This window comes from Meleagris gallopavo, chromosome Z (genome assembly GCF_905368555.1).
Source record: "Meleagris gallopavo chromosome Z, MGAL_WU_HG_1.1, whole genome shotgun sequence".
In the NCBI taxonomy this organism is placed as follows: Eukaryota; Metazoa; Chordata; class Aves; order Galliformes; family Phasianidae; genus Meleagris; species Meleagris gallopavo.
This window is the reverse complement of record NC_139435.1, coordinates 48,176,613-48,200,986: the sequence shown is the minus strand read 5'-3', so window position 1 is coordinate 48,200,986 and position 24,374 is coordinate 48,176,613. Positions and strand designations below refer to the sequence as shown.

Here is a 24,374-nt window from a genome sequence, read left to right as displayed (position 1 = left end):
TGTCTTCTCTCACTGTCCCTGCTTCCTTGTCGCTTCTTTCACATCAAATTGCCAGCTCAGTTTTAGCAGATCTCTAGTGAGTTTTCACTAAACCTTTTTGATTCTGTTTTTCAGACACCAAGTTTAATACTCTGATCATTACTCAGCATGCACATAAATCATCCCTCCATAACTCACTAATTGCTCCATCTTTCAACTCTTTTTAGGCCCCTGGTACATTGGTTTCTTTGACCCTCCTGCTCTTATTGTCGCATTTCTCCAGCTGGCTTCCACTCCCCTGCTGATTCAGTGGTCACTGCATTTAATTCAAGTTCTCCTACTAGATCAGCCCTTTCAAATTCACCCCATTAACCATATCTTCCATTTTTTGGCACAGATACATCCACCTCCTCACTTCCTCTCTGCTTTACCACTGATCACTGGTAAAGAGAAAAAAGGAACAACACAAACTTTTTCCATTTTTCTCTTTTCTTTCTGAGCTTCAGTTATCAATTCTGATCACCCACCAGATCATCTTAGAATTTTGTACAGATCATTCCTTAAAACTCTCCTGCTTTCTGTCTTTGTCTCTTTCTTTCACAGTTATCTATTTTCAACTAATCCTTTCTTTCTCTTTTTTCTTCTTTCTAAATCATTTTCACATGCGGAAGGAATACAAGCTCCTTTGCAAACACTTACAAATAGTAAGAACTCAACTCGTACAATATGGTGTCATATCCTTCCCTTTCAATAAAACCTGATAATAATATGGCTTCTCATCTGTGCATTCTCCTACACTTGTGTTCGTTTGGGTTTTTTGGTGTTACTTGTTTCTTTTGTGTGTGCGTGATTTTTGTTGTTTGGGTGTTTTTTTTTTTTCCCACTGAATACTTAGAAGCATAGCATGTCCTTTCAGCCCCTTTCTCAACAAAATTTACAACCCTACTTCAAACACAGCACAGTAAGAACAGTAACAAAATAAGGCAATGATTATACTGTAACAAGATTCTCCATGTAAAATACATTAATCCTGTTTCAGTCAAAAAATGAGCACCTTTTGACCAATACTGAGGGTCTCCTCACCTTCGACTCATCCTTGCTTTCATCTTTCTTAGCTTCTTGCCAGTTGCAGTGCCATGCATAATTTTTTTTTCTGTCATCCTGTGTCTATTAGTGTAGATAAATGCTTCTGTCCTCTTCCTGTTGCTTCAGCAGCTGTTCTTTCAGTATGCATGATAGGAATCGCATTACACTCAATGCCCTACCATCCTTTTCTCACTGTAACTGGGTAAATTTGGAGAAACTGTCTGAGGATGAAATCTTAGTGATAGTGAAGACTGTGTCAAAAATTAGCCTGAGCTGCCATAGGATACTTTAACTAGCCAAGAGCTGTTGTGTTGGTGTTCCTAGTTGGCTATGAGGGAAACAAAGGGTAGTTCTAATTCACAAGCAGAAGTCACATTTTTAAATAGTTCAGGAATTATAGTTCTTTTCTTAAGGAATCCAGCTCTCTCTTTTCTGTGTGTTTTCCATATGGTGACACACATCATTGCTTTACTGCCTGCTGCTGAATAGACTTTTTGTAGAAAGGTCACACCTTCCCCAGTGTGCGCCTGCATTTGGTGAGGGGGAATGAACTGAGCATAGCAAGACAGACTAATGCCAAATACAATGGCATTTTCCACATTGGAAAGTACTGAACTGCTACACACATGAAATTCTACCTGCAGATTGCACATCTTGTTTTTTTTTACAACACAAAGAGACATCTTTACACACCTCATTGTTAAGATATTAGGAAACAAAATAATACCAAGACATGTAGATTTGGAGTAGACATTAGTAAGAAATTCTTTACTGTGAGGGTGATGAGAGACTGGAACAGGTTGCCCAGAGAAGTTGTGGATGCCCCTTCCCTGGCAGCATCCTTCGCTAGGCTGGATGGGCCTGTGAGCAACCTGGTCCCTGCCTATATGGGTCCATGCCTATACCTGGGCACTGGAACTAGATGATCTTAAAGGTCTCTTCCAACTCAAACCCTTTTATGATTCTATTCTGTGATTCTGTGTAGAGTGGTGGAATTCATAATATTGCTCATGTCTGTGTGTTCGTTACTGCTTACTAAGAAAACACTTTACTGCATGTACAGGTGTGCTGTGGGTTCTGCAGCACATGTAGGATTAGTCACTTGGTGGGGAAGTTCTGAATGAAATGAAGGGGAAAAAATTCATTCTGTCAATTATTTCTAAAGGTCACAGAACTAATGAGTAGCTGGGAGGTTAATTAGATTCTGAAAGCCTCTTCATATCAATTAAGACTCTTATCTTTATATTTGTAGTAAATAAGCCCATATAGCTCTCTAAATGTGCTCCTTTGAAGACAAGCAAGGCAACTGTTGGATTTTGTTTAACATAATAAGAGTATTTGCTTCTCCTGGCATCATAACATAATACTGCATATAAACAAGCTGTGAAATATGCATCAAGTCAGCTCTTCAGCTACTGAAATCAGTGGAATTGTTTCAGCTACCATGGGCTAAAGATCTGGGGCATTATAGAAAGTAAACTTGTATGTAAGAAAGGTTATTCAGGGTGATCTAAAGACAGTGCAGTCTATTGGATACTTCACTGGACCAAGACTCATGAGACTTTCATTTTATTAATAGCTTTGCCAAATACCGTTGTGTGACCTTGGACGAGTCACATTTCCTCTTAATGCTTTAGTTTCCCTATCTGTAAAATGGGAATAGCGTTATTGATTTCCTTTGTAAATTGGTTGAAGACCAACTTGCTAAAAAAACAGCTACTATTACCAGTTTCCACAGGCCAGGAGATGATTGGACAGGGTCAACTGGCCAAAGAATTTCATTTAAATGATGATTTAGACTTTTTAAGTGTTTGCTTCTCATTTCATTTTTTAGTAAACATGAGCCAAACTGTTTATTGCTAACCAGATGTATGACAAAATCCTAGGATGGGCTTTAAGATATATATGTATATATATTTATTATTATTATTATTTTAATTTATTTAATATTCCTTTAGTCTTTCAATGCTTGTCTTTTCAATTTCAAACCTTTGGAAAATGTGTTTGTAATCTATAATTCTCACATGAGTTTATTTCTATATTTTTACTATTTAAGGTGAGTATAAAAAGGTCATGGATAGGAAAATATACTGTTTTCAAAAATGCTAAAAAACTTCCTCTTCACTTTATCAATCTTAATTTTATTTTTTCAAGCAATTAGTTAAGAGAAACGAATCTTTTAAAATCTGATATTCTTACCTAATCTCATTACTCCATCAATTTGGATTTTATATTAGCTACTACATCACAAGAAAAAGTTCAAAGTGGGAAAATTGTGAAAGTCATTCTTTTCCATCCAAATTAGCCCCTCTACTACATTCCGTAAATAGCAGTTTTTCCTTCTCACTTACACATATGAGATTTTTGACTCTTTCTGTCCAGAAACTACTTATTACAAAATAAAAGGTAGATATTTCTTTTATTTTATTTTGAATAGATCTCAAATGAGTCCAGTAAATGAAAAATGCAGCAAAGAGAATGAGTTGCTTTGTTTTTCTTTTTCTTTCTTTATCTCTCTCTTTCTCAAATAGGTTTCAAATAGCTTTCCACTATGAATTATTTGCAACAAGGTTTTAGTTGGCATATAACATATTTTTTAATCCTAATAGATGTCAAATGAAAGCGAAGTATCCAACTTGATTAACTTGCTTTTCCATAATTAGCATTAGAGTGTACGGATAGAGAGAAAAGGAATGGATGCAAATGGAGGAACCTCCTGGTTTTTTCTTACTGAAGATTAGTCCTTGTCACTGGTCAGATCCTCCTTATGTTATTTTTCTTTTATACTTTTTTTCTTAATACTCACTTTACAAATATTTCAATATTTTAGGAATTTTTTTGACAGGATTTTTGTAAAAATGGTGGGATAACAAAGATGACAAAGATGAAAAATACAGGTAGAATATACATGTGTTTCAAACTCTTTTCACAGTTCCTTTCTTTGTCAGACTGGGAACATAAATCTGCATGTCTGAGAACTGAGTCTATTTCACAGATGACTGTTTCTTTATCCAAAACATGGTATATCTGGCCTAGAAAGTGGAAAAGTCTTACATGTCTGTGTAACATTCTTATAACTTAATAGCTCCAAAGTCTTATCCCAATCTAGTCATTGGAGAACGTTCTTTGTTTTTGTAGTCACTGTTTCACATAGTAACATCTTGTTGTATTTTGGTCTGTTTGCCAGAGGGTAGGTTTATTTTTAAATCCCTGAACTCTGAATTTTCTTTATTTTTCCAAGATTGGAAGCAGCTGAAACGCCTGGAGTTACAGGTTGAAGGGCTTGCTTCGCAATGTGAGATGGGAAGCCTCATCCCCTCCCCCTTTTGTGTTTTTCTTTTTTCAGATTTTTCCTGACAAATGTCTCTTAACTGATATTCATCTAAAAATAGAAAACCGCCTAACTAAAAATAGCTTGGCTCTCAGTCTTGCCAAGGAAAATGGAGAGGAATATGCGTGGAATAGAAGGCTGAGTAATCCAGCTCTATTCATTCACAGATCCTTTGAGAATGCAGGCGATGATAAAGTGCCCTCAAAAAACCACAGGCCTGACTTGCTCTCTTCAGACTCTTAGGTGCCAATAAACATTTTAGCCCAAGGATATATTTTTTTTTCTCATAGATCGTAAATACTTTCTGAAAGACAAGGCTTTGTTTCACAGAAGCTGACTTACTGTCAAAAATAGCTGACTTTCCTAAGGTCCCTTTTTTTTTTTTTTTTTTTTTTTAACTTTCCGCGTGTTTTTTAATTTATTTTCAGATGAGCAATGACTGCAATGTTCTGTCAAAAAGTACCATGAAATGTCACATATCTAGTCCAAATGAATGAAAAAATAGATACTTTTCATTGATTTCATACTTTGGATTATATTCTCAAAAGTTCACTTATTGCTTAAGAGAAGTTTATTACTCTGATTCTGAGCAGTAAAAGTGAGTGAGTAGACAGATGGCTAATTTCACTCAGAAATCAAACAGTTTGGTGACTTGGTACTTCTTGTAATACATGAGTTAAAGTTGTTATTTGTAATTCTTCATGTATCCAAAGCTCAGGTTTATGCAGGGGGATATTTACCTTGCAAATAGCAAGGGGAAGAATCTAAGTAACTTAAAAATAAGCCTGTTGAGAACTCCGCAAAGCAGAACATTTTCATTTGGAAAGCTGTCACATTAGAGAAAGCCAATGTCATTTTGGGCTGCAAAGGTTTTTGTACCACTATTGTGAGGTATCACCTGAGGCATCAGCTCCACTGACAACAAAAAAGACACCAGGAAAGACAGCGCATGTTGTTTAAAACAGAAATATTTGTTTTTAGTCTGTTTGGATTTTTTGTACTGGGTTTTTTTAGTTTTGTGTTGTTGTATTTTTTTTTTTAAATCTGAGTAACCTGGTCAAACACAGCAACAGGGTGTGGAAATGTCAGTACAGTTCACAGGGTTATTTGGGCCTGAGTATTGTTTTGTTCAGTTCCTGTAATGCTGTTTGTGATAAGACGCTGAAGACAAAGGACGATAATTGATGGAAGGGGACTTAAATCACTCCAAAAAGAATCAAGGTCCTTGTATTTGGGTACATCGGCTCTTCTGGTCTCCTTCCTCCTTGTAAAGCATTTTTGTCTTCTTGCATGTCGGCCCCCTACTGCTCTTTGTAATGGAGGCAGACCATAAGTGATTCCTTTATGCAGTACACAGGGTGTAATTGTGTCTGTGTGGTGTAGTAGTAATTACTGAGGCTGAATTCCTGTATTGTATCTTCACTGCAAGTTTGAAAAAATAGGGCATACTACCCTACATTACCATTTTCAACCTAGATAGTGAGCTACTTACTGCTGTGTGCCAGAGACAAAAGCTTTTGTGAGCAAACCCATTTTTCATTTTCAAGACATCCCTGCTTTGAAAGGTAAATACAAAATGTGGTTATTTACCTGGATTCTGCACAGTAATATAATCAGAAGTGTAGTAATACCACCTCTTCTGTTTTCTCACAACTGTCTTCAGCACAGTCAACTGGACTTGCCCTCCTGTTCCCCCCGACTTTTTGTTTTATTGGACTCCCATAAGCTGTCAGCTGTTCCCATCAAGCCACAGTTGAAGATTGTGCATTCTGAGATTCCTGTAAAATCAGAAAGCAGTGTACAGTTTTTCACATGCTTAGAATGAGTCAAAGTTTTTCTTTAGGATTCAAATGTTCCCAGATGCTCTCTCTTAGCTGCTGCTCACAACTCCTTTTATTAGGTAAAAGGAGTCCTACATTATCAAAAACCAAAGAACCCTAATATGTAAATTCCACTGATCAGGTATGTTTACACCCCTGACTTAAAGTCTAGAGTGGTCAATGGGAACCTTCTAGCAAACTTCAAAATCACCCGGTTACAATTTCTGTAGACAGCAATTTCTGCACATTCTATCACTTTTTGTAGTAAGTAATAGCTCTTCTTTCTACAGACATTTATAGAGGTCCTGTTTCAGACTGTGAAACAATTTGCAAGGAGAAAGCAGAATACTTCAATAAGAATACGCAGTGCTGTAGCTTTATTTTTGAAGCAGTTTTCCTATCAGTAAAGCTGGCAGAATTGGAACCTAAATAGTTCATACACTGAGAAGCATTCATGTGCCTATATGGAGAAATAAACGTGCAGTAAATATGCTTCTATGCCACAAAGTTAGCAATAAGCGAGCCCCACCTTGACTAGCAGAGGCACTGTGCAGGAGGTGCTTCGTTAGAAACACCAGAAAGGATAGGGATACAAAAAATCCAGCTTTGTGCTTACTCTACCTCACCTTCAGTAGAGCTGGCATTTTAAAAGCTCTTCTTACCTTATCCTTCCATGCTGCATGAAGCAAAATTCCTCTCCCCTGGACTGCGGGCAGGTAACTCAATCTGTTCTTGAGATACCTTCCCACTGTGAAATTGTTTTCACATTTCTGGCAAAAGTTCTGTTAAACTTCAAAATATGCTGACTTTTCTCCCTTTGTTACAGTAAGAACATAGAAATTAATTATTTATTTGTGTACTATAAAATTTGCATTCGTCCTTATGTATTATGTAGCTAATATTGATTGGGCTCCATTTGCTCTGAATTCAAGGAGTCCTTATGTGTTTGTGTATATAAAAGACAATTGAAATTAATGTAAATTATCAAATTTGTAGGGCTATAAAGCCTCAAACACCTACATTTTATTGTTCTGCATTTTTAATACTCACAAGTCTAGTGGTCAGCTGTGAACTAATGTCCATAGGTCAGAACTGCTAAGCTCTCTGTGGTAGTTAAATCTTAAACAGCCATTGTTCCTCCAACGAAAAAAAATAACACTTTGAACAGGGTTTCAATCAGCATCTTCTTTATGCTGTAGTTTATAAAACCACAACTTTACATTATTGTGTCTTCCTTACTTAATATTGCTGTGGGCACTTTTGCATACAGTTACCAGTTAATGAGGGAGTAAATACACTATTAAAAGAAGTTGCATAATCTGTGATCTAAACTTTAATTAACTGCATTAATGCTTTTGTGTGATAGGGAGCAATGTTAAAGAGAAAAAACTGTAATATATTGAATAGGCTTGCATTAGAAAAAAAATCTCAAACCCATTATTTATATCATCCTGTGTGATCTATAGACAACTATAATTACATTTTATAGTGCACTGTTAAAGAAATGTGCATGCACTTTACTTTGGGTTGTTAAAGTATACTTGTATTTCTTTGATCAAATGTTACAGCACACAGGCTGTTCAAAGAAAGCAAATTATAGAAGAGTCAATACGAGTATTTTAAACAACTCACAGCTGCTATGGATTGATTCAAAAGGGATCAAAATCTTGACAAAGAAGCAATTCCTAAAGGAGCATATGTTGTTTAAAGTATATTTAGCTTACTACAAAAGAATCATAGCTGTAACATGACCAAACATAAAAACACGTAATTTATTCTTTCACAGTTATAATCCAAGGCTTGGTTATTACACACTTCTAGCATGTTCAAACAGTTATCAATAAAATAGAAGCTTTACGCTTTTGTCTCCAGCAGCTGTAAATGTGCTCTTTAGCATTTAATCTGTATTTTTGTAACCTACTGAAAATAAGCTTTTCTTTTCAAAAGTAAATTTCCCTACCATCCATACATATTGTTTAACTCAAGGATAAAAAAATTATAATTATGCTTCATTTTTTCCGTCCTAAATCTTAAAGTGTTTCACGGAAGTGACTAAACATAAGCTTTAAAATATGGCAACTAAGATCATTATCCAAAAGTGTAACTTGAGCCGTATGAATTTTGTGAGAGACCTTGTTATTTGGTATCGAAGGTATCTAGGGGCCTCTACTGTGTTCCCTTTGGATAAACCCAGGATAAACCCAGTCTGAACCAAAATTGAAAGCTTTTTCCCCCCAGAAGATCCAGAAACTCTCAGTCCTCTGCAAAGGAAATATCCTTGGCAAGCATTTATTGAATGCCTGAATGCCCTATAGGTCTTTATGGGTGGAGGTGTCTGCAGTCCTGGGAAAGCAATGTTAACTTCTGATGAGGGGTAGGATTTCTGAAACTGTGTTTGCTTTGTCTGGGTCTGTCACACACATCCTAGCTGCCTGCTGCCCGGCTTGGATCCTGTTCTGCAGTACCAGGCTCTTACTATGCCCTGCATAGGAAGCCTCATATCCTAACAGTTTGAGTACCACTTTGGAGGTCAGGTGCCTAAATGTCAAGTATTGCCACATTGAGCTTTCTGTGTGCCTAAATCCTTTGCTGGACCTGTTCCATAGTCCTTTCCTGTCACAAGGCCATTTCTTGCAGCAAGGGAATTACAGCAGGGTGTGGACTGCTTTTTATGGCTTCAGTGTAAGCTCTTGGGTGCACATCAAAGCAGTGTGGCTAAAAGAGAACTCCTTGTCAACTAGTTTTCTATCCTGTCCCTTTAAAAAATACTGATTTCCCGAATGAGCCTTAAGAAACTGTGCTCTTATTTCTCTGTCCCTAGACGTCTTCATTTATAGCTTTCAAATATTGGCAGGTATAGGAGATTCTGCCTAATTGGCTTCGTTAGCCAAATGGTTGAACTATTTGGACCTTTGTAGATATCTACATTTGACTATTCTGAGTTGAATTGCATAAAATCACAGAATCATGGAATCATAGTATTGATAGGTAGTAAGAAGTTTGTTTTCTAGAGTAAAACTCCCTTAATGGCAATGCCTATGAGGGTTTCACAGCTGAAGCTGAGCAGGCTATTTATGCTGTAATCTGAATTTAGGTGAATCACTGAGACCTCAAAACTTACAGAAACCTGCCTCTCATGTGGAATAAATTTTTAATTCCCATCCCATTAAGAAGTCTGAGAGTTCTTCTGTACAGCCATTTTTATAGAAAAAATGTTGTCTTCACTTCTGTCACTGTCAGTGATGGAGCAAAAGAGCTGACCAAACATTCTGCAGTTAAGCTTCTCCATGATCTCTGTGACCAATTCAGTAGCACAAATAAAAAACTCATCCATTCCCACTATTGCTATTTTATTGCAGGGTTTTGTGATCTGGTATACCCCAGGCAGAAACAAGAATCCTGCCAAGCTTTGGAAACACTGCAAGAAGGCTTTGGCGTAGTTTATTTCAAAGTTTCATGTTGTTGAGAAACTGCACACAACCCTCAGGACTGTGAAAGTGCAGAGATTAGGAACAAAATTGTTCACTTCTGCAATAGAGGATTTATTATATGCCTGTTTCTTTCGCGCCAGCTGGCCTCTTCCTGGAAAGGATCTTATAGCAGTCCTGGTTTTCACTGAAATTTTGTCCGTTCTGGATACTTTTTTGTCCTTTTTGCTGCTGTAAGTGCTATGTGAAAGTCTGGGCTTGCTGAAATCCAACAGGATCTGCTTGCAGATTTTTGATTTTGGTATTTCTATAGTAAGAGTCAAAGCCACACATATTTTGAGGTAAGTTCATCTTCAGTATTGCCACAGTCTGATTTCTTTGGTGCAATCAGCATTTGGTTGATTTTAAAATTCAAATACGAAGCAAATTTTAGAGATGCTGTGGTATTCCTGTATCATTCCATGTGGAACTTTTTAACTCTCTTCTAAATCATTTTGTTGCATTGTAATGCCCTGCAGAACTTAGGAAAGAGCTCTGGATGCTGTAGCACAAGCTGATGGCAGCAGATGGATTGGAAAATAGCTAAAATAATGGAAAAACTAATAAGCTCACATTTCTTGCTGCAGTACTGTCAATAGGAAATACTACTGCTCTGTCTGTCAGGACAGTGGATTCAGCCTAAAGACACAAGCAGACATTACAGCTTTGTAATTAGTCCAGACATCCAGCATTCCCAAACCTGTGGACAGGTTGCTGTAAAGCTCATTCTGCGTGCAGAACAGAAGCGTAGAGAGCTGAAACCTCTGTTCTTTGTTATGTAGGGTTTTCCTTGTATGCAAGCTAAGCATGCTAGAAAAAAAAAAAAAAAATGCTCCAAACATTATTCGCTTCTTAACATTTTTCTCAGTTTGCCTGAAATTGACAAAGATTATTTTTTTTCTCAGAAACACACTCCTCAAAACACTACCTGTGTCTATGTAGCAAAATACTGTGAAGCGATGAATCACAAAGGAGGTCAGTTCTTTAAGACAAATGCGTCCCTTAAGACTGCTGCAGGGTTTCAATTCCCAAAAAAATATTCTATTCCTAATGGGAAAAGCTTGCTTTCTTACATGTAATGTGTTTTTTTGGGACACTGACTGAGGATGTCTGAGGAAACAGCCGTGATGGTGTTTGTACCACTCAATTGTTCACTGCCTTTCTCCATTGGAGGCTACCAGCTTCTCAGCAGAGTCAGAGGAGAATGCCCACCCCTCAGCTGTTACACTCCCACCACTTGAGTATGGGGTGAGCAATCTCTGGTTGCAGGGCAGCGCTGCAAGAGAACCGACTCTGCAGTGGTGGCAGCCACGAAAGCTGGTGTGCCAGAGCCCTCAGAGAAGGCCTCACCAACACAGCACCAATCGCACACATGGCAGTGCTCTCCATTCCTACTTTTGTCAAGCTGTGGAAGAAAGGAAACAGGCTGACATCTTGCTCTGTTTGTCCAGTTCTCCTGCAAAATGAATGGACTCCAATAGAAACATCTTTTGTAGCCCACAGAATTCTCTGTGTGGGAATATGATATGATTAAAGGTTTGAAGATTTCAGACAGTAGTGCTTTGGCTAGCCAACATACCAATTCTTCCTTACAAAACTGTAATTTTGTCCAAAAAAAGAAATCCAATTTTACAATGAAAAACCTTAACAGTTAAGATATGTTTAAGCTGCTTCTAGAGAAAGTTGAAATTTTCACAAAGATGCTCGGTTTCTGAATGAAGGTTTTTTTGTGTTGGTTTTGGGTTTGAGTATTTGGTGTTCTTTTATTCTTTTTATTCTTTGTCTGTTTTACCCCCTCAGCCATGATTTTTCTAGTATCTCTGCAAACTTTGCTCTCATATCCACATTTCTGGTCAAAATTTTCTGACTTGGCTCTGCCTCTGCCACTCCTGCTTTCTCAAGCAGTGATAATACTGGAAACTGCTGTGTTTCTCAAGTCTTTTTCCTTCATTGTGTGCTGAAAACCACTGTTGTAGCGTTAATTTAACTTAGACTCTGCACAACAAAGCTACAGAAGGTTTGTGAGGTCTGTCTGACTATAGTAAATTTAGAGTCCTTTGTGAATGCATTGCAGTTATTTCTTTTTTTTTTTTAATGAAATTTTTCTTACAGCACCTCAATTATGATGTTACTTACAATCATGCATCTTTTTTAGTAGGAGGAAAAAAAAAAAAAAAAGTGAATTAATAAACTCCATCCAGGAAGTTATTAACAGTAATGGGAGCTAAACTTCAGACTCTTGAGATACGTGTAAACAGCTTGACTGTTGGTAATCCTGTGTAAAGATGCTTTGCCTCTTTTGCCTCCATAATGGCACAATTTGCAGTAATGGAAATTTAGAACTCACTTGCCTTGAAAGCTTCCTGAATTCTCCAGAATCCATCTAAAATCTGACCTCTTTTTTCTAAGTCTGTCATTTCTGATTCTTTTCTCTTGAGAAAAGTGTTTACTCCTCTAAAGGGAAAAGCAGAGTGATAGGAGCAGTATGATTACACTTCCAAGAAACAAGGAGTTGCTAGAAGGACCAGCTTTCTGGGGTAATCATGCAGTCTGGAAGTTTCATCCAGCCCCTCCATACAGCTTCTGACTATATTCCCTCAATCCTTCTTTGTTATTATGTAGATGAGATATCTTCAGCTTTCAACTTGAAAAATTGCTATCTGAATCTTGCTATTCCTGTAGGATTTTCCATGGGAAAACAGGACCGCTTTCTTTCCTTACCAGCAAATGATACTTTGCTATACAGAAAAAATGCATAGCATAGTCTAGAATTTAGCAACTGTTCAATGATAAATACATATAGTTTCTTGGTCTAAAAAAAAAAAAAAACAACATCTTAAATCAAATACAAAATTCTGCATTGTTTGAGTCATCTGTTTTTACAGTTAAAATCCTGGGCCAATTTTTTCTCTGAAATGTACTTACTCTAAGTTTAGTGGAGGGACTTTCTTCCCTTTCTCCTTGGTGAAAACTTGACTTTATCAGCAGAACATTGAGTTGATGTTTATTGCTTTGCTGCTATTTAAGACCTCCATCCTGCAAAGGAACAGAAGTCTAGAGTTTCAGAGATTTAACCTCTATTATAATTCACCATTTAAAAAAATATATATATTGATTTAGGCATCTTTACCAATGGATAAAACAATTATGGTACTATAAAAATATAAGAGGTTGTTCTTAAAAGGCAACAGCTATTCAGCAACATTTGCTCGTTGTCATACTGGTAGGGGTTTTTTGTAATACTCCGTAATTTGATCTGCTGTAAAATAAATGTTCAAATTCTGGGAAGGATGAAAAAAAAAAAAAAAAAAGAACAACAACAACAACAACAAAAGCCTTCTCTGTTCAGAACATTGATACAATCACGCTTTTTATGGGAGGCCTCCAAAGAAAACCCAGGTGCAGAGGGAAGTGGTGTTCTTGCCGCAGTGGGTGGCATTTTCACTGCTGAGTCAGTACTGCCCCAGCTCAGTGCTGGTGGAGGTGCACTGTTTCATACGAAATGGAAAAGCAAAAAGTTTTGTGGTCATCAAAGATTACCTGGCCTCATAATTAAGAGTGAAGATGTTTGCCCCAGGGTCTGGGGAATATTCCTTGCCATGTAAATTATATCTATTGTTACAGATTTATTTGTCAGATATATTCATCATTTCTTCTTCTGAAAACTTTGCTTCTTACTCTAGCTGACACAAGCTGATAATATATTCATCCCAAGATGGCTTCATTTTAATGATAAGTGAAGCAGTCCTTACACTTACTATTTCAGAATTCTAAAATATCCTAGGATATTTTAGATTAAAATATATTTTTAGATCAAAATAAATATCACAAGTATATTTCATATCAGCTGCCATACTTTCTGTAATAATTTTGTGACAAAATTTCTGTAAAATATGTGTTACTTTGTTTATCTCGTTTCTCAAGTATTTTGAATATGGCATTTAGTATTAACTGTTCCCATTTATATCACAGAAAAACACCAACTGCCTTTGAAATAGTTAATAGTTTCCACAGTTATTTATATTAAGCCCCACATATTTAAAATACTGTGTATTTGGAGAGATAGTAACGCTCATGTAACATACTTGGTAACACCACTGTAGATCTAGAATAACTCAGCTGGTGTCTTTACAGCTGTTCCAGCCACAGATTTACACCAGCGTAAATGAGATCTGACTTCAGCCTTGTATTTGTATACATGTCTGACTAAATTAGACAGAAATGAAAATGTTGAGGGCAGAGCTCCATCTGGAAGAGATAGAGTCAGTGGAGAAGGTTTATAGATAGACAAACATAAAAAGGAGGGGAAAACAACCTGTTGATGATTACAGTGTTTATTTTTAAGTGGCCAAATATTCCCTAAAGAAGCTGAGATGATTCTGCTGAACTACTGTAAAGTTTATTTTTCCATTCATACGCTTTCTGTGTCTGGCAGCAAAACCTAGTACAAATCAAATATACTGTATCTCACAGTGTCTTCTTCTATTTTGAATACGCTCAATACAGCTTTAGGAAAATCTGGCCATCTTCATACACTTAGACCATTTTGAAAACTCCTTGTAAGACCTAATGTACTGATATCATGCTGTGGCCAAGGGGCACAAAGCAAGTCAAAGATGCATCTGTTCTGGCTTTGGCCCATCTCTGCATCTCTTGGTAGACAGAACTTACAGGCTGGCAGTGCTCCTCCCTGTGAACTACTGGAAGGAGACAGTGCAGAAGTGTTGTCTTCATGGAGTTTTACCACAAATATTTTGTCCTTGTGAAACAGTCGGTGGCTTTGCTAAGGCTTACGGCAAACGTGTTTGGGCAGAGCAATGTGCAGAAGGAGTGTTGGAAAGAACAGACTGAAACCTTCTGCCCAAATCTACATCTTCTTTATTTTGTCTAGCTGAACAGGTGGCCTGCAAAACGTCTTGGGACACCCAGTCCAAGGTTATAGTCATGGGCTGCTCAAGGAGGAATGATAATTATTCCATCCTTAGACACAAGTATCCTAAGAATACCTCCAATCTAGCTAAATAATCTGCTGATTTTGAGCATAAAGCACTAACAGCCATGTCAATAGAAAGTGCTGTGTTTTTACCACAGCAGAGCTGCACACAAATTTAGTTTTTACTCCAGACTTCAGTGAAAGTACATTATTTAACTGACTGTGCAGTAAATTCTGACTAATATTTAAGAGGATATTTATTTATTTATTTTAAATAAGACTTTTTTTTTTTTTTTAATCTTGTATATATGGATGGGGATGATTTTATCAGGTGTAGTCATAACTAGGTTGACATTACATTTATACCACTAATCCCATCACTTCCAATTAATCTTGCATGTGAACTTATTGTTTAGGAAGTACTAGTTCATGAAAACATATCTCTTGTTTTACCTCTGGTACAAGACACCAGCAGTGTTAGGCTGATCCTGTACTGCATCACTGTCAGTGAAAACTGATTATTCTCAACTACAAAAACTTGCAAAAGAATCCTTCTAACTTTGAGCAAGAAGATGCTGAAACATGATACAGTAGCAGGTGTGTATACATGTGTATAAATACATGCATAAATACATATACAGGCATATTTGTGTACATATTTGTGCAGTGTTCCTGTATTCCTGCAGGCTGTGACCATGCAAGGGCTAAGAAGTGCAGCAGCAGTGTGGGTGAAAGTTCTGGGGCTGGGACCATGTGTTGGACTGGCAGATGTGGATGGTGGAGATGTGTGGCATTGCTGCTGCTCACATAATGCATGGCCTCACCTGCCTCTGCCTGGACCCATCTCTGCTGTCAAAGACAGAGAAACATGATCTCCTCCACTGAGGGTTAGCACAAGAATCCTACCTCAGCTGCCTGCAGGATTTTGGGGGCCTTCAGACCATTTGTTCTGTGATGACGGATGAGGATAAGACCTAGGGATGAGGAAATATCCCTGCTTAGAGCCCCAGGAATTATTAGGAGTTCAGTTCTTTAAAAAAAAAAAAAAAAAAAACAGTTTATGGGTGTGGTTGAGCTTTAAAGATAAGTATTGTGCTTGGCTTCTTTTAGGGAGCAAACCCCTGTCTTTTCACCATCTCTAAACTCCCTACCTCCCTACAGGGGCAGCCCAGACAACAAAGTGTGCAATCTCATGTGGATGCAGGACGTGCCCTGTAGAGGGAAATGGTGTAAGGTGAAAGCTGATAAACACACACTCATGCTGCACCAGCTGCACATCCTTGCCAAGCACCCTGCACAGCTTGGCACACAGCACAGCTAAGGGAAAGAGAAGAAAACACCCCGCAGTCTCAGTGCTCTTTCAAAAGGCTGTTGATTAACTTGATTTTGAACCTGTACTAAAAATTATTGTAGAGGATATATGTCTTGTAATGCATCAAGAGCATGAGTGGAAAAGAATAGGCTGAATTGTGTAAGCAGGTGGAAATCTCATATCATGAGGATCTTACGGTGTACACATATAGACATTCATAACACACTGGGTGATTATCCAAAAGCGAAGAGAAGCAGATGCTACTGGCAAAGGGTGTCAACATTGTTTGGTTTCACAAGAGGTGTGATTAGAGAAGATACTTGAAGGAGGAGAGAATAATCACTTGGCATGCAAAAATGAGAGGCGAATCCAAGTAGACGATCGGTGTATTGTTGTGAAATACACACTTAAGTGTATTCATTTCAAGAAGACTTGCAGAACCAGATAATGGAAATTTTTTTTCTTTGAAACTTAGGTGAAAATAAGATAGTAACAGAAAGGTTAACGTGTGGTTCTAGAAGTTCAGCTGTTATACGAGCCCTGTAGCTTATATCAAAAAAAAAGGCATAAACCACAAAAGCATTTAATGATTTATATGAAAGAGGTAAGAAATGTTCCATTTTTCTCTTTTACTGGTATACATTTTTCCTTTTGTCTGAAGCTTGTTATATAACAGTAAGTATAATAATGTTTTACCTGATTCTCCTAAACATGCAATTAAAGTGCATTAGTACCAGCATACTAGTTTATGTTCATTATTAAATGTAAAAATCTGAGAACTCCACATTAATGGAACATAAAATTTCAGATTTTAGTTACACAGAAGTCAGTGAATTTAGATGGATGGTTCCCATAGCAACCTATCTCTTCTTCCTTGTGTTTTTCATTCCACTAGAATCTTTCATTACTTGATTGCACCATACATTGTATAGTGTAATTTCATCATAAAATTTCATCACTATGTAACTGTGCAAGAGAAGAGAGTGAAGGTTGCCTTCACTCTGCACTTGCTAACTTCAGTGTTTCTATTGCACAGAGAGCAAACAGATGCTTAAATGAATCAGGCCCATGATTTAAATATTTCCTGCTTTTTAGAGGGTCTCCATAAATTTGGCTGGGTACTTTGGCATGGTTATAAAGCAACTGAACACAATAGCGTATGATTTCTTTATAATTGCTTATTGTCTGCCTTGCCACGTAGCTATGTGGCTCCAGTGAGCAAAACAGAGACCAAACCATTTTTCAATTGTGGCTTTAAGATTTCTCCTATCAAGATACAGGAAGGTGATAGTAGAAAATAGAGGGCTCTTGTGGTTTTTGTCTCCTAACAGTTGAGTATAATATATCACGTTAAACACGTTAAATCTTTGTGGATTCTCATGGTTTCTAGCAGGGTTATCAGTTAAGAGATTCTTATGATTCTTATGGTAACTCCTGAACAACATGGAAGATATGGGAATTAGTAAAAGCAGAACTGTAATTCTTAATTTTTCTGCTGTGGAAATTTTGGTTATGGACATAGATAAAGCCAACAAGGCAGTACTTCTCATAACATAAATCAAGATAATGATTAATTTTGCAATAACTAGTTGGGTCTTTCATCCTCAGGATATGTAAGTGTAACACATAGAGTGGACTGGTCAGAAGCTTTTGGGGACCTTATCAAGTCACTTAGTCTTCTACCTTTTGGAGCTAATGTAAGCATTTCAAAGTCCAAATATGTGCAGCTTCTCAAGTCCCAGAGTGCTGTGGAGATTGGTTCCACAGTATATGAAACTATTGAAACTATTGAGAAAGGAGGAACTCCTCAACAAAGACAAGCAAACTAAAAGAGAAGAAAAATAAAAAGATAAATTGAGTTTCTGTTCTTCTCCAGTCTTTCCATTAAAGAAAAACTAAAAGAAAAAGATAATAGTGCATAAACAAAGATTGGAGAAAAATGAAAGGCTCTTTCCTCCTCAAAAGCTTTCAAATTATGATGATCTCCATTGTCTTGATAAAATCAGACCCAGCTGATAGAGCCATATTTTCTTTTGTGCTTTTGTAGCGATGATAAATTTTGCATGAAATGAAAGTAAATAGTTGTTTATACTTCATTTTACAGCAACCAGTATGTCACTAAGTCAGCATTTATCAGAGATTTATTGAGCAGGATTTAGGCTGAACTGCTGGCATATGAGATTTCAGCCAAAGGTTGTTTTCCTTTAACCATTTTGTTTTTCATATGCCATGGCTGATTTTAGGTTAGTATCCAATGTAAATACTTGTTTAATTACTTAGCAAAAAAAAAAAAAGGGGGCTTATTTTCTTAAAAAAATAATTGAAATCTGATTCTCCAGAATGCGTGCTCTATACAGTTGTGTAATTTTGTGCTCTTAAAAAATTCCCTGAATAGTCATTAAATCTTTGGAAACTAACTAGGCTCCAGGAGGATGCTATAGCTCTGGCTATTTTCCAGGATTTGCAGGAGGCCACGACATTTCTAAATGACTGCAAGACTAGGTCAAAAGCCTGGTGAAACCCAGTTGGCCTTCTTAATGATTCCATTCTTCTCTGAGGTCCAGAGTCAGCCTCTATAATCCAGTGGTGACACAGAGCCAAGGAGGAGAGGGAAAAATTGGCATAGAGTCCATAGAGCTTCTGAATAAGGATGGATCTGTAAGATATCAGTTAGTGTCACTTACAGTTATATTGTACCAACAAGTACAAAATTTGTTGAAGCACAAAAGTAAAGGACTTTTCTGAGAGGTATGAGTTTGGTAATAGTGCGGGGAGTAAAGTAACACAATGCAGCAGAACAGACCAAATTATAGCCTGAGTATTGGGAAGTCAGAGATAATAAGATGCTCAGGATCATTATATTTGTCCTGAATACCACTCAGTACCTTAATGCAGAGGATAAGTATGTCATTTTTAGAAAGCACTGTTCTCCAGAGGAGGACTGTGAATTTGAGTGTGTGTGTATACGCGTATACGCGTGCCTATCCAGCCTATCCATCTGCTTTTTCTGTCCATTTCCGTATTAGTTTTTCATTCTTTATTCAGTACCAAGGAAATCTAGCACAGAAGGAGAGGTCTTATGGACTATGAAATTCAACATCATTCATGAAAATTTTGTGTTCTTATGCAGAAAGAGATCATGGAGGTATTCCTAGAAGGTGTCCCAGCTGAAGATAGGGTTGCAGCATGAGTCCCTGTGTGCAGAGGGGAAAAGAAGAGTGGGGAGTAGAAGAATGCACAGGGTGCAAGGGAATCCTCAAGAGATCCAGCTGCAAAAATCTTTGTACATTGCACTTTACCCCAGAGTGTAATTTATAGGGAAACAGGCATTAGTTCCAGCACTTAGAAAGCTAGAAGTTGTGTAGCACACTTGTGGACATTTTTGTTGTCTAAACTTAACTTACTAAAATTTAGGGGAGCTGGCTGGGGAGAAGGGCACAGATTAGTGAACTGGATTAGCCATGTCTGTTAAGGCACCAGCCAGGCACACTGGATTGGTGAATTTTGCAAGAGCAAAATTGGCCTTTACTTTGATAAAGCTAAAGCTAATTTGGGATAGAAGACCACCCTCCTCACAGTGGACTGCTCTCCCCAGGCTGCAGCTCTGGCCCAGGCCTGCTGCTGCAGAGGCTTCTCCATGGGCTGTACCTCCTTCAGGCCGTATCCACTGCTCCACCTCCTGGACTGCAGGGAACTTTGCACCTGGAGCACTCTCCTGCATTGCCCTCCGTGCCTGCACAGCTTCTCTTCCATTGCTCAATGCTCTTCTCTAGCTGCTATCATGCAGCAGTGTTTCTCTCACTTATCTCTGCTCCCTCAGAGCACACCCAGCTTTGCTCGTGACTCGGTTCTGGCAGCGTCGGGTCCCTGTTGGAGCAGCTGGAGCTGCCCTGTTCACATGGGGCACTGCTGGGCTCTGCTCACACAGACCCTCCTGGCTGTCCCCCCACTACATAAACCTAATACAGAAATTAGGGATTGAAGCCTGGAATGGCAACAACTCAAATTCATTGCACCTGCTTTCTCAGATTATGAAAATAAAACAGTTGAGTTATTTAGATGTGAAAGGGAAATTTCACTTTTACTGCACCATACTGTAGCTATTAAGTCTGTCAAACAGCAGTTGATTGTAGAAGCCCTCTTTATAATTGTTCCAGTCTATTAGCAGTAGATATTATTCATGACTTTGTCATGGGTCAAATATCTAAAACATAAAGGAAAGATAAGAGGGAGTGGAGAAGTGGAGAGACTCACTCAAGTTGTCTCATTTTCGTAAGGTTTTATTCAAATGGATGTATAATTTTGTCTGTGAGTCAGGAGTGGCTCTTAGGATTAGATCTGAAATTTGTATAGATATGAAATTTGAAAAGATCTCCATTAAACAGGCCTTCGATGTTTGCAAAAATGTGTTTGAGAGGTCTACAGCATGAGTTTGGAAGTCTCTGATCTCAAAGGACAGAGCACTGTTATTTTGTTGTCTAGATGAAAATCTAAGATTCAAGTCATGTCTCCAGAAAGAGAATAGCTTTATGGCTTCTCTGCAGTGATAAGGTGAGCCCATCCACAAGTCTTGTATAAAACACAGAATTGAAGTCTAATTTTTTATATACAAATACGATAGTACAAACCATGAGTTTGTAGTATGAAATTGTAGGGATTTAACACTGTTAAATTGGGCATTGCCATTGAGAAAATAGCTAAGAAATGTGATTTTCCGAAAGGAACAAAAAGCTCGGATCAGAAGCAGCCAGACAAAAGAAGGGAAAAAGACACCAATTAGAGCCTGGTGTCTAAGGCTAATCGCTAATCACTAACACAGAGGCTAATCACACAGTATAAGCATAGTTACTTAGTAACACAGGAGATCTATGGGATCTGCCTGTTGTACAGCCTCTCAGCCAGGCTGCAACAGAAACTTAGCTGTGAGCAGTCTGATAATGGCTGAAAGTAGCCAAATGGACCCTTTGAAGAATTTTTCAACAAGGAACTCTTAAAAATCTTACAAATACTGACTTTGTGTACTGTTGCTTATATCGATAGTCTACAAGAACTTTTTTCTCATACCCTTCTACCTTAACAAAATGGGTGACTAGTAGACTAGTTAAGGCCTGTTTAAGGCCAGGCAACCATTTTAAATTGTTAGCTACTAATTTCACTTTTGATCACCGTTATTTTTCTTTGTGATGATGTTCATTGTTGTTTGTGGTTCCAGGGCTTGATTTCAGCTGGTGAACCTGAGATTCTTCTGTTTTGACTTTTCACTAAGAATCTGTTAAGATCTGCTAAGATCTGTTAACTGCTTAAGAAGCAGTTATTTTTCCTGTACATTAAAATTCAGCATTGTACATTTGTAGCACTGTAACTGAAGTCAGTAAAAGTAAACACGATGCCTAGGAGCTCTGAATCAGTATTACAGTCATGTTCACAGCCCACTCCCCACTCTTGTTCTACCAAGAGCATGCACCTTGGAATGGCAGTTCATGTCATTCCTTAAAGAATTTGATTCAGTTGCTCCTCCTTCTATTGTAAAGAACGTGAATTACTAAGTTTGTTACCTTTCTTTTTTTTCTCATTTCTTCCTCCTGTATCTGTCTTTCTAGAAAACACCAGAGTATTCCACTCTAAACAGTACATGTCTTTTGCTGTTAATATTAATGCCTATGTATAAATATGTTAAAATAAATTATCTTCTGGGTGGGTGTTTTAACCTCTTAATGCAATCAAATGTGGGAATGACGGGTATTAACACAAGCACTTTGCTGGATTGCTAGTGTTGTTCTCTATTGACTGATTCCAATTTCAGAGCAAGGAGATTCTTTCAGAGCAAGGTGTAGTCTTGTCTTGTCATTCATAGCAAGGCATGTGGCATCATTGCAGTGGGTATGTCAGCAGTTTCTGTCCCTAAATTAGAATATAAAACATTCCACCTCTGGGCAGTTTGTGTTATTCTAACACTGCTGAGTCTTTCTTGCAGCCTGTGTAAAGGATTGAACTTTCCAAATTGTGTATTTCAGACATTGAGAAAGAAAGGACTTAATGGCTGTGACAGTCCAGACCCCGATGCAGACGATTCAGTAGGTCACAGCCCTGAGTCTGAGGACAAGTACAGGAAAATTAATGAAGATATTGATCTAATGATCAGCAGACAAAGATTGTGTGTAAGTACTCTGAGTTCCTTTTCATTTTTTTTACCTTTTGATATTTCTCTGAACCTGGCAGGCATTGAACAAGAAAGAAAACAAAGGTTGTGAAAGCCCCGATCCTGACTCCTCTTACGCTCTCACCCCACGCACTGAAGAAAAATACAAAAAAATTAATGAAGAATTTGATAATATGATCAAGAGCCATAAAATACCTGTAAGTACCAAAGGTTAGATGGCTGTCTGCTGATAACCGCTGCAGTAACAAACCATAACCCTTTCAGTTCTGGCTTCTTAAGAAAACATTTCAGCTGGAAACAGGCTTTAATAGCCCAACATGTAATTAAATACTATGGTCAGAAAATTTCACACAACATACTTTTCTTCCAAGTCTCTACCTCTGACGTAGACAAAGCCTATAGGTGAAACCTGCAGAAGGAAGTGAAATATACATATATACATTATATTCACTTGGTTTACAGAACTGTTTTACCACACTACTTGCACAAATTATACCTAAAATGTAACAGTGGAAATATCTCTTTGTGGACAGGCTAACAAACCCACAGAATACTTTCTGTGGTGATATAGAAAAAAATGATGTAGAACTGAAATTCCTTTATACATAACAATTAGTACATTCTGTGCGTGTCACTTCAGTTCTCAAATGTCCCTGCCAAACTCAGTTGCAGCACTGAAGGGTTACAGCTATTTGCTCGCTGCAGAAAAACAGACTGCATGAGAGCCTAATGGTAGGATTCAGACATGTTTGTGTGTTGGGGTGATTTTACAGCTTTGTCAGAGAATTTGCTTTGACCTCATCAGCATTTACTTAATGCTTTAACATGAGCTAAATTTTGTTTTAACCAAGTCAAAATTTCTAACCTTCAGTCATATGCCTTGCCAGATATCTAAGAGAAATAACTCTGCATGTGCTATTTTGTTTGCACAAGACATATAGGGGAAAAACACTTGTGATTATATTTAATAGAAGACTTATAAAACTGACAAAAAAATGTGGAGGCTGTGAAGATTATATTTGGCCCTTCTTCTCTGTGGAAGAAGGATTAGCAATCCAAAGAATTACCTTGGTCCAAAAAGCATCTGAATTAACATTGTTAACTGCTTTCTTTTAGAAAAGATTATTTGAGTGTGTTCAGTGTTAATTCCCACGTGAAAGTTGTATGGTTAACTCACAGAGGGGATATCTTCTCACCCAAAATGACAAAGTCATACCCGTAATGCTGCTCAATTGTGCATACAAAATGTGATACTTAGGCTGAAGACATATCTTAGGGATGTTCTGATTCTATTTCATGCAGTGTAAATTTTTTTTCCATTAATTCTCAGTATAAAAATTTTCACCTGAGCTAACTAGAATCTGGAGAAGTTTCCACATCATGGCAAATACATTTTTGGAAAAAAAATGAATAAATAATAAAGATTTTTCTTGGAGGCCAGAACAGCACCAGATGTGACAACTGGCTACGAAATCCCAACATGTACATGAAATATCAGGGAGGTATAAATACACATTCAATCTTTCTTGCCTCGCTTTTTATTTGCTACACTCCTATAGGTATTTTTCTCCACAAAAGAGTTGTCATAGCTGTCACCATGAGTTTGATTTCTCAGGATGGAACTCAGTTTGACAAACAGTGATTGCAACATTTAGATTGACTGTTATAAGCTTATATGCTTCACCCTTTTTCACATCAAAATCTTGTCAATCATCACTTTTTTCTTTCTTCAAGGATGACCTGTGCTTTTTCAAATCAAAGTGACAACATTTTCAATCAGATAGGATACAACCAAGTTACCTTTCAATATTTGAATATGTTTTGAGATGGCTCTTGAGATCTTCTGTTTCTCTCATGCATTTTCTCTTTTCTTGAGACAAAGCAATGAGTATTATGACTATTAAAATCTAAGCTGTGAAAAAGAGCACTTCGTAAGAAAACTCATTTCTAGCTGATGGTGAGTTCTATCACCATCTTTACCTTCTAAGTATTTGGGAAAATCACCTTTTCTAGAAAACTGAGAAAGTTCAAGGAATTAAAAGCAACATAGGTAATATAAATTGTACATCACATTGGCTCTCCCAAATAAATAATGAAATATCTTTCTAGCTGTTTTCATTAAATCTAACTATTTGATGTCAAATAAAATCCTGGCTTGGCTCTTAACTTGCTGACTGCATTGGTTTCCTGGGCTGGATTTTGAATATAGTTTATCTTCCTACTTACTGGGATGTAACAAGGTGCAATGCATTATTTTTTCATGAAATTGATTCATAAATGCTTCAG

General features: G+C 37.5%; 1 protein-coding gene across 12 annotated transcripts in view; it reads left to right on the top strand.

Moving 5' to 3' along the window:
* Nucleotides 1–24,374, top strand: part of MEF2C (myocyte enhancer factor 2C) — a 134,294-nt gene that overhangs the window by 75,271 nt on the left and 34,649 nt on the right. For 7 of the 12 annotated variants that reach the window (XM_085214329.1, XM_085214327.1, XM_085214331.1 and 4 more), the window contains 2 exons: nucleotides 21,943–22,002; nucleotides 22,148–22,285. In XM_085214329.1, coding sequence (XP_085070455.1) covers nucleotides 21,943–22,002; nucleotides 22,148–22,285 — 198 coding nt within the window. Of the gene's footprint in view, nucleotides 1–21,942; nucleotides 22,087–22,147; nucleotides 22,286–24,374 lie in introns of all 12 variants that reach the window. The other 5 variants (XM_085214334.1, XM_085214332.1, XM_085214336.1 and 2 more) reach the window with 3 other exon arrangements.